Source organism: Daphnia magna, linkage group LG1 (genome assembly GCF_020631705.1).
Source record: "Daphnia magna isolate NIES linkage group LG1, ASM2063170v1.1, whole genome shotgun sequence".
In the NCBI taxonomy this organism is placed as follows: domain Eukaryota; kingdom Metazoa; phylum Arthropoda; class Branchiopoda; order Diplostraca; family Daphniidae; genus Daphnia; species Daphnia magna.
In genome coordinates, this window is record NC_059182.1 from 10,997,478 (window position 1) to 11,009,027 (window position 11,550).

Genomic DNA, 11,550 nt, shown 5'->3' on the forward strand with positions numbered 1-11,550 from the left:
ACCTGTATGTCAAGCGGCCTGATGGTGTTTTTATTGAACTAACAGAAGAAGAAATAATAAGTATATCATAGTTTAACAATTTTTTGTTAAATCTAATTATTGAAACCTTTTTTTTAGAAACCATAACAGAAAAACTGTCGTTAATAGTTCCCGTAAACGTAGCTCAAATTATTATCGAGATGAAGAATGACATTTCAAGAATAAAACATGCTTTGGAATTGCTAGCCATTCAAAGTCCCGGTCTTGACGAAACCCATCAGTCAATCCCTTCTGAGTTCTTGTTTCCCCTTGACTCTCTTCCGGTTGAAACAGAGGAAGATTTTGCCACTCTTTGCCGAGCCTTAAAAGATCTCCCGTTTTGAAACCATCTTAAGGCAACCCTTAATTTGCTGGGCGGCACTAAGATTCAAGAAATCACGCGACTCATCCTTAGAGCTTTAATGGGCAAAGCTTTAAGATTAACTTATGTTGCACAGAAAAAAAATACCGGCAAAAAGGTGTTCAAAGAAACGAAGATGTGGCCTTTTGTTAGAGGTTATATGTTGTATCTCCTATTTTTCTCAGTTACTTTTTCAATAATCTTATGTTTCTTTCGATTTTCAGATGTCATAAGAAGAAGATATTCAGAGGAAAGGAAACCGGACGACCAAATGATTCTTAGATCAATTTCAACCGTTCTTGCAAATTGTTTCGTAGCTAGAGGTAGGGAACTCAGGAGCTTGTCTTATTCGGCTCCGCTGTTGTAAGCAGGGAGCGGTTAGACGAATGACTGGCCAATTAGAATGTCGGTTAGCTCAGATGTGTATATATGCGGTGTCTATATTCACAAAGAAGGGTTAACAAACAATCAAATGAGAAAGAACAAAAGGACATTTTACCTAGGATGGCATAACTGGCAGGAAAGCTACCACCTAAACTGATGGACCACACACAGATGCTTCTAAGGACACTAGACTTGGGCGAGCTTACATAAGTGACAAGAGATAGAGTTAGCATGCTATGAGGACATACAAACATAATAATTACCGATTGGGAAAGCTTGACATAGGACAGGGAGTTGATCCAAGCAACTACAAACACATACAATGCGTAGAACTTAAGAACACACGAAAAGAACACAGAGCAAACTAAGGAAGAAACGGTGTTCAATTAGGCAGACAAATGGAAAACTAGCTGTAACTGTCTAGCAGCGTGGTTTGTCACTGACAGGACTAGCAGACAAAAGGCAAACAGACAATGATGCTAAACAGAGGTCTTAGCTTAATATATTTTAACCATTAAATCGTGCGTTGCCAGATGACAATATTTGATCCAACTATTTTGCGCCGTAACACAAATTCCGGTGACGACGAGGGAGGTGTTGCAAGAAGAAAAATTATTACGGCAGTAAGACGCGCTGCTGGTGAGCAGGAAATGAAACGACTGGCAGCATTAGGCAATGAAGATGAACTCGCTCCAGTCAATCTAGTTTAATGCATATTTTGTGACAAAATTGTTGACTTACTTTTATGGCTGTGTTGACTTTTTTTACACAATAAATATGGGTCGGTTTTCTATATTGGCTTTTCGTATAATTCTAATTAATAAACACAATGGCCATTTCAGTTTATGATCTTTATCGACATTACTGTCCTGGTTCGTCCTCGATATCGCTCAGCTTCCCGAGCTCTAGCCAATACAGTGGATAACGGCAAACCAGCTTTGGCATGCCATTACATTCCAATTTATTTGCCAGTATTCTGGTAGTATGTCGGAATTTCTATCTAATGTACACCTCGATATCGCTCATCGGTCCAACCTCATACCGACTTGGTCATCAGTAGCTAGCCAATTCTGGCATGCCAGTATATTAAAATAGTTGTGGTAGTACTCTGGGAGTATATTGATATTCAACATACTACAAAAATACTACCATAACTATTAGAATATACTGGCAAATCAAAATTTGCTAGCCATTGGTGACCTAGTCGGCTAAAGCTCGGGCCGGTGAGTGATATCGAGGCATTCCCATTAAAGTGATACCGAATCAGCAACAATATTGTCCTGAGCTTGAAATGCTACCCGGGTTAGGTAATCCTCTCGTAATGCTGTAGACCCTTAGAATAAACTAGTTAGTTAAAATCATCGCAAATAAAATGTCATAAAATGTCCCCCATGCAATGTACCTTTACCCTACCGAATCATTCGGTAGGTTCCCTCACCCCACCACCCCTTCGATACCAAACCTTCCTAATCCTAAACTAAATCTACCCTTAAGCAACAAACCTTTCTCCTCCCATCCACGGGCGATCGGGAAGATAAAAAAGGTGGATAAGCTGCCTGGATTCCCGACCCGGATGAAGAAGACATCTTCTACTGCGCTGACTACTCGTTTGACATGGACGAATCGCTGTATGTGGTGGCCTACCCTGATGACGACGAGGACATTCTCTACTGCGCGGACAACCCCTACGATGACAAGGTAATGTACGACGCAGACGTCTCGGGTGACACCGACGACGTCTCTCCACCCTCGGTAGAGGACCACTGGGAAAAAGATTCCTTCTTCTCGTTCACTTCAACCCTTATCCTAGATCCGGCCACGCTACTTCAAGACAGGGCCTCACCATACTGCTAATATATTTCCTGGATGTCACCGGCCAGTGACATCCAGGAAAGGGGCGTAGACATTGCAGCGCTAAACGACAGCATCGCGAGGCATCATGGCGAAAAATTCAACGTCAGCTTCGTCAGCAGCAACTACTCCCTGGGCTCAGACGAAGAGGACCTGGCAACAGCGCGGTACGTCGAAAGCACGTATAGGATTCCATCTCCAAGGGACCGCGAATACAGGTGCCCAACTTTAGAATGGAAAGGTTCCGAAACTGACGCCTGGAGTGAGGAAGGAGAAGACTGGCCGCGGTCATCCACTTCAAAGCTAGACGAGAAATGGATCGGTTTTCCAGTAGAAGTTACTGGCGGAGCAGGTAAAATTGTCAAGGCATTACGGCTGGAATGAGCTTGCAGTTTTGAGGTATTAGAGTTCTGCAACCCATCAGATGAAACCGTAGATGGGCTCTCTGTAGAAACACTGAAGAAGAATTCTGCTCTTGAAGATTGCTGAATTCATCAACTGCTAATTTCTTTGAAGAGGAGTTCAGTCGATTTGATTTCTTTAATTCTTTTATTTTTTCATCTCTTCTTGTCTTATGGTCTTGCCGATCTCTGGTTAACATGCGAGCTTCTGTATGAAATAAAATGTTTTTTGTGACCATCGAGATATTATGCATTCAAAACGATTAAATTGCATACTTTATAACTTATCAATTTTGGTATTCCATAGTTTTTGTACCTCGTGAAATTCTTGGCGGTTCTCTATTTCTTTGGCAAATAGTCCTTCCACAATTAGGTCTGACGAAAATTTAACTTCGTTTTTACTCATCAACAGACATAGGAAATTGCATTCATTTTCACGTACCATATTTTCCATCTAATTTAGATTTTAAAAACAAAGCTTTATTCATATCTAATGCTAGGTGTGAGGCACAGTAAATGAAAAAAACTTCACCAATACATTCCTGAATCATCATTCATATTACATACCTGATTTTTTAAATTACTCATTCTTGTTCTTTTTGTACTTGGGCCGTTCCTCAGTTCTCTCTCATTACAACTCTTCGTCGTCTTTCCAGCAAGTTGTTCCTTATGAAAAGTTATTATTAGGTTTAATGTAAACATAAAACGCTTATCCTATTTATAACTTTACATAATTAGGAAATTTTTGGCCAACAACTACTTGAGATGATTTGTATTTTTTTTATATGATTTGTATTTTTTTTTACTCAACATTTTCAGTTTCATCATCAACATCAACATGCTCATCAGATTGCAACAAATTCTCTTCAACATTTTCATCAGCAGACTAATCTTCCGAAATCACATCACCAATTCCAATCATTCCTGAATCTTTGGTTACATAATCATGAGTTCATGACATTGTAGTTGATGATCCATCCATTAAAAACCAAACAAACAAAATTTTTTACCTTTTACAATGGGGAAATGTATGTAACACAGTAGTGACAGTAAATAAATAACAAAGTTCACCTATTATGTCGAATAACAAGCTTTCTTATTAATGAGCTTTCTTGTTGGCAAAATATTTTCATGTGTTTATTATTAACCGTACCTTTTCGTTTTACATATATTCTGGACGAATTTTTGTTTCAATTCGCTTCTTCTAAGCTTAAGTTTCAGGTGAATTGGTATATTAATATCCTCGTAAAACGAATCAGTTTCTTCTTTCGTCATTCATTTTGATCATTCAGAAAAAATTTTTCCGGCAAGAATTTTTGAAAATAAAAAAAAGTCATCTGCATTTGGGCACTCCTATGACTAAAATTGTGCCGCTGAGGGCAGCACATTGAAAGACACGACGTAACGGTACGACGAAGTGGTGGTTACATTCGTCCTAACGGAACGACGCGTTGGCTGATATCAAGTTGTGCTATGGCGGTGACGCGTTACCTGGCAACAACTAATCAGAGGAAAAACAAGGGATACGACTACACCATCTGGCGCTCGCTACTGCTACTGCTTCGAAAACCTAAATACAAGATTAGTCAAAAACAAGGTTTGGATAAAGTCTTTTTTACCCGACCAAAGTAACTTTGTTATTACTTAACTCAACTACTTAACGACACAAATATACTTAACTGTTTTGTATTCTACTGATTGACAGAATAATAGTTATTTTAGAATCACAATGTTGAGAAACGTAGTAAGGTATGTTGCCGTCTTAAATGGTATTATGTATTAAATGGTTTATAAAATCTGCAATATTGAATACGACTGCAGTGTTGGGTAGCTTATTAGTATAGCACTGGATTGGTGCGATTGAATTCTATGGTTAAACTCTAGCGAATGTATAATTGTTTTAAATTATGTAATTATGGGATTTGGCAGCCCAGTGGGGAATTTGGCGTAGATAGTTCACGTGGTACATGGGGGTCACACGCAGCGGGCTCAACGTGGATGAAGAACAGATGGTGGGCGCCCTTATCACTCTTCTTGGCAGTGAGGGCTTAAAAATTTATGACATTTTTGTGTTCACTCCGGCCAGCGATGCCCGTAAAATTTAACCAGTGTTAGAAAAATTGACTGCCCACTTTGAGCCCCGACGTAGTGAGGTTTTTGAACGTTTTAAATTCCTTCGTCGTCATCAGATGCCTGGTGAAACCCTTGATTCGTGGTTAATTGATCTCCGCAGTCTGGTTAAAACCTGCGGCTATGGAACGGGTGTTGATTCGGTCTTACGAGTTCAGATAGTGTTAGGTGTGGCTGATCCCCTGGTCCGTGAGAAACTGTTGTTCGAAAAAAATTTGTTGTTGGAAGCCTCGTGTGAAATGGTGCGTGCGTGTGAATCGTCCAAAGCCCAGCTTAGCCAAACCAACACAACGTCGACAACAGATGCTGCTCACGCCATTCAGAGTCGGCGCGTTAATAGGAGGTTTGCGAGAATTGTCTCAGTTAATATCCAGAGCCCTGCCTGATCATCAGCCGGTGACAAATCAACATTCAACCCCACCGACCAATACAGTAGATGACCAGCAGCATTTCAGATGCAACAAGTGCAGTCGTCACCATAGAAAAAATCAGTTTCGTGTTTCGAATGTCCGGTGTTTTACTTGCGGTGTCATCGGCCATGTGTCTAGTTGTTGTCCTAGCTCCTCAAACATCCGCCAGGTGTCGTCAAGTCAAGCGCCAAACTCCATGGCAAAAGTTCATGTTGTTGAGGGTGAGATGCAATGGGTCGGTGACGTCGAGAGTGGCGGTACGGTGATGACTCTCCCGCTGTCAGTTGAAGAAGATTATTACGTCTCGCATGCGCTAACGACGTCTAGCAGTGGTTCCGAGTGGTGCCAGCAGGTGCCAGTAGATGGCGATAGTGTTGACGTCAAGCTTGATTCTGGAGCTACCTGTAACATACTACCGTATGAGACGTTTGCTCTGCTGCCCCAAACGTGCCGCCGTCTTTGCCCTGGGCCTATTGTTATCAGCTATCGCGCACAAGATGGCCTCATACGAGTGCTGGGGTTGCACACAGCCAAAGTGGTTCATAGAGGCGCTGTGTTCATTATTGACTTCGTAGTGGTTGATGAGTCTGGTCAGCCACCCCTTCTTGGGCTCCCATCTTGCGAGAAGCTGAACCTTATTCGGCGAGTTGACGCTGTACAGTCGCCAGTTAAAACTCTGTGGCCGCCAATCGTCATGGAGTTCATGGACGTCTTCATGGGATTGGGTAAATTGCCTGTAGAAAATGACATTCGGTTACTGTCAGGTGCTAATCGTGTGGATCCTGTTGTGTATGCAGCCAGCCGACTTCCGTTCCGGCTGGAGGATCGCGTCTTTAAGAAGTTGGACGAAATGGTCAAGGAAAACATCCTCGCACCTGTGCAAGAGCCAACTGAGTGGGTCAGCCGCATGATGGTGGTCGGAAAGCCTGACGGTGATGTCCGAATTGGTCTGGACCCGTTTGAACTGAATAAAGCCATTCAACGCCAACATTTTGCCGTTCCCACCATTGAGCAGCTCTTCAGCAAGCTGGGTAAAGCCCGATATTTTTGTAGCCTTGATGCTGCATCTGGTTTTTACCAGATTCCTTTGTCTAATACAGCGTCCTATCTGTGTACGATGGCAATTCCAAAAGGCTACTATCGCTTCCTCAGACTGCCATTCGGGTTAAAATCGGCTTCTGAAATTTATCTTCAGACGATGAATGACTTGTTTGGGGAAATGCCCGTCGTGCTCATCTACTTTGATGATTTCCTTGTTACGGGTGAAACGGAAGAGAAGATTCTTACCAACCTTCATCAAGTGCTTGTACAGTATCCTGCACAAAAAGGTGAACACCGATTTATTTTGAAAAAGCCATCTGTGGGTAGAAAATATTAATAGTTTACCTTTTTAAGGAGAGGTAGGGCGGTTTTGGCGCAAAATCATCATAAAGGGGGTTGGGTAATGTCAGTCCAGACCTTTTTTTTTTGCCCTAGGTATTAAATATCTGGAAAAAAGTGTAGACTGTATCATCGGTAGACTCCCCTACCCCCCGGCTAAGTAGAACTCCACACATCCAATCAATAAGATTAATGAAATTTCGTATAAACATACGCATGTGGATATGAATACACGCATTCGAAATTTGGATCTTCTTCTATGGTGTATGAGTATTGAGTTTTAAAATCTAAAGTTTGTCTGCTAATTTGTTTCTGCTATTGGCTTAGACCACTTGTCCCACTTTATAATACAAAAGTTACCAGACCACCTGCAGAAGACAGCAATGTGCAGCCCCAAAATTAGCCAAAAAGATTAAGTGTTCCATCACAGTCATAGATTAGATGGTTAAAGTACTCCATGTTAAACGCCTGTAAATAAACCCTGCCCACGTCACATTTCGTGAATCGGATTTTTTAACGCTCACGATGGCTTGATCCCTCCGACAGTGCTGCACCAACCGCAATGCAAAACGCCATCCTTAGTATCCTTTATCCATCCTATCCCAGTTAAAATCCGCTTGGGGCAGCATTGTTGGAGGGAGCGAGGTTCGCGTAAAGTGACGTCGTGCGTACAGGAGTAGTTTGACCATATAATCTATGCATCTGGTTCCATTTTGCTGAAAAAACTTACACAATATTAAAAAAAGTTACAAAAAGCTGAAGCTTACAACCCATATAGCACATTTCTGCCGTCGGATGTCCGAATCAGGGCCTTTTTTGCCAATCAGGTTTCTCATTTCGGGCCATCGAGGCATGGCTCAGGGTGGAAAATTCTTCTCCCCGAATTCAATTGGGGTTTACTCGAGGTACTTAATCAGGGATGCTACCCCGATTGCAATCAATCGATTCATCGATGCAAAATTTAATCGATTGAATATTTCACCCGATCGATCCGATAACAACCCCGATAATAGCTGGATCTACCCGCCTGCCCCGATTTTTACTCTGAAACCGAAAGAACGGTATTTTTTAAAAATTGCGTCGGGGCAACGGGTTGACCTTAAATTTTTCCCCGCACCGCCCCGGTTGAAAAAGTGGCACCTCAATTCAGCCCCGAATTCACTTTATCGGTGCGGGGCGGTTAACTCGATTAGAGCTAATTGGGGCCGATCGCTAGGTTTCATTATTAATTGTCAAATTTATTTGTTTCCAAAAGGGGAGAACTTAACCATGTTAAAATTTTTCCCTTGAAAGTATTTTTATTTTAAGTCCAGCATTCAATACAAAAAATTTAAAAAATAAAGGAGTAGTTATCTATTTGCCGGGTGGTTTATTTTTAAATTTATTACAAAAAAATGAATAAAATATATGTAAGTCGTGAGTTTGTTTGCACAGGTTTGCCGTTTAGCTTACGGGAACCAAGCCATTGGAAATTAACTTACAGAAAATATATATTATTCGGCATTTAATAATATTCGAAGCAAGTATACTTATGATAGGATTTTAATTAAAAATAATAAAAAACTACTTCAAACAGAATAAATCATGCTGAATTTTAAAATTTCAAAAATATTTAGCATAAATCGTATAATTGCAATTTATACACTTCTGGTTTAACCTAAGTTCGACATCATCTTGACTTCTTAAAAATCCTGTTGGTGATTTGTTATCGAAAAAAATCAAGTGTTTTACAACAATTGGATTCGATTATTCGAAAATGATGAATAGTATATTTATCTATTGGCACAGTGGAAAAATATTCGACTGTGCTGCGGGAGACCCGAATTCGAATCCAGATATAGCCTAATGTTTTTTAAAGATTAGAGGTCCATATATGTCATATTTATAGCCAAATGAAAGCCCGTTCGGATATCCTTAGAATGTCCGACGGCGCTGTTGAGGGCGGTCAACACAAAAAAAATACATCCATAGAACATCCAAATCGGATATCGGGCTGTCCGGCGGATATCAAAAAGATGTACTCAACATCCGGACATCCGACAGACTGCATTGTGTTATGTCGGAATGATCGTAAAAGCTTAAAAATTTAGCAAAAGCTTACAACGTGGAAACACTGCTTAACCTATTTCGCCAGGTTGGTCGCGCACATCTAAGGTGATGCTTATGGCAAAGCTGCACCGGTACTTATTCCTATAGAGCCGCGTACACTTATAATCTAGCTAACAGTTATCGTCTAGATGATGCTTACTAATTAAGAGCCAACTATTATGGTGTCCCAGCAACAGTATCAGACCACAGTTAGCATATAATGAAATATGGTATCCATTAATACTATATTTTTTATGACCCGTCTGAGGCACCAAATAATGCTAAAATGAAAGGAAATAAGAATAAAAAATTTGTCAAAAAGGATTTTTTAACTATAAAATTAAGAAGACCTGTGTCGGATGCTGCGTTGCCATTTCTCAAAATGCATCGGTGATGTCAGTCCTCTCAGCCCAATAGGAGGAACAGTGGTTTTTAAAATTTTACATTTACTTTAATTAGGTTAAATAACAAAATCTTTTACAAAAATGTGCCCCATAATAAAACTGATGAAACTTGGCAACTCAGCATCCGAAACAGGTCTATAAGCGAACTTTCGTCTAATATCAACTCCATCTCGTTCAGGGACCTGAACCCTGTCAGGAAAACCATGACGACAACTCCTGGTAGGGTTCAGGTCCCTGGCCTCAATTTGCAGCAAGAGATAGGCAGCTCAATTCACTATACTAGCGCAACCTCTACACAAAACCCCGATGTGGTGCGTCGTTGTCGGTGGGGTTCAACGTGTCTCGGGTAATCCCTCTATCCCAGTACACAAAATTAAAATAGCTTCATAGGTAAAAATATTAGGTCTAAATATATTTTTTTTACAGTAATGGATAGCCGATGATAGGGGCTATCCACTTCCGTTAAAATTTTGCTTAAAAAAATACCTAACCGAGTACTAAACCGATTGGATATTTTTGTCGGTGTGGTTTGACAGATCGTGAAACTAAATGAATTATAATCGGTAAATTATAAGCTCTATATTTGAAAAAAAAAAATACAGGAATGGATAGCTCTTGATAAGATCTATTCATTTTTGCAAAATTATTACGTTAAAAAAAGGGATTATATTTTTTACTTTTGTCAATGGGGTCGAGTATATCTATAGAGCGCAAAAACTATAAAAAAACGTTTTGTCCCAAGTTTTTTATTTATGAATATTTTTTCATAATTTTTACGCTACGACAGCAAAAAATGGAACTCATTACCACCAATTAGCAGGTCCTTTAGGAATTCAATAACGATAGTTAACATTACTGATAAGTGTTGAAACTAGGGAATGCAACAAAACAGAAATCTGCTGTTGCCAAAACCTAGCGAAACCGAAGATGCTGTTTAGCATGGCCTTTCCTTAGTCTTCTTGTACCCACCTTGTTTAAATCAAGCTCTCTCTTTATGTAAACCTTAGACCAGTCTTGTTCTCAAGAGTGTTCGTCATCTAAACCTGAAATAAGTATTCCACAGATATTTAAGAGTACCTGAAACTTTCTCAGTTGCACTATAAAAGTGCTTGTCTATTGTACTGCTTCTGGTAAAATTAATGTTAATTAACACTGTTTATTGTGTGTTAAATAAAGCAACCCTATGCATCACAATGGATACATTTTTTATTCTCAACCATAAGTACGTTTGACAAAGAAGGGCTAGTGACATAAAAACACACATACTTACCTGTTTAAATTATGCAAAGAAGAAAGCCTCTAGCGTATGCAAAGCTGCACTCCATCCAATTTCTATTACCGACTAAGTTTGGCAAAGGCTGGCTATGGATATTGTTGGCCTGAAAAGTAACAAAAAGAATAAAAACATTCTTATAATAAGTGAGCATACGACTAGATATGTAATAGCACTAGCACTGAAAGAAATTTCAGCACAAACAATAAGCTGTAAGTTTATAATAATTATAATCTTAACACATTGTCAATACCGAAGGGTTGCCCTCTCAAATCCTAATGAATAGACGATCCAATTTCCAGTCATTGGAAATGACCGAGTTGTGCAAGAAGTTAGGTGTAAAAGAATTGAAAACTACGGCCTATCAACCACAAAGTGATGGAGCTGTATAAAGATTTAACAGAACACTAGGAGATATGTTAACCGCCCATGTCACTCACAATCCATCCGTGTGGGATGAGCACTTAGACTATGCTGTTGCATCCTATAGCCAGACGCCTCACTCCAGCACTAGTGAAACCCTATTCTATCTTCTAAAGGGGCGAGATGCTTTCGAGCCAACTGTACTGAGACCGTTAATGAGAAATCGTCTTTTAGAAGACAAAAACAATTTTTACACTCAACAGTGGCACGAAGCCTTGGAACTAGCGAATAATTACTAATAGACCTCTTGCACATTGCAGATAGCAGGATTCCTGTACGGCAACGTTGAGATCCGCCATTTTAACAAAACCACACCGTTTTTCCTGCAGTGTTCTTATGGAAATATTTTCGAAAGGGAAATCATCTCAACAAGGGATACTGTTTGGAGAAATTGGATTACACAGTGACAAACTACATTATTCAGGTA

General features: G+C 40.0%; 1 protein-coding gene and 1 long non-coding RNA gene across 2 annotated transcripts; one reads left to right on the plus strand and one right to left on the minus strand.

Annotated features, from left to right (window-relative positions):
* Positions 1-253: 253 nt before the first annotated feature.
* On the minus strand, positions 254-1,164 carry LOC123471374. Its single transcript, XR_006645848.1, has 4 exons — positions 1,027-1,164; positions 879-964; positions 488-817; positions 254-399 (listed from the first exon to the last, which is right to left on the minus strand). It is a non-coding gene; the product is annotated as an uncharacterized LOC123471374 (long non-coding RNA).
* Positions 1,165-4,982: 3,818 nt separating this feature from the next.
* LOC123473678 (uncharacterized protein K02A2.6-like) lies at positions 4,983-11,092 on the plus strand. The gene is made up of 4 exons (XM_045174842.1): positions 4,983-5,027; positions 5,205-5,387; positions 5,449-6,817; positions 10,959-11,092. Exons 1-4 carry the CDS (start codon positions 4,983-4,985, stop codon positions 11,090-11,092), a joined length of 1,731 nt encoding a protein of 576 aa, XP_045030777.1.
* Positions 11,093-11,550: the final 458 nt, after the last annotated feature.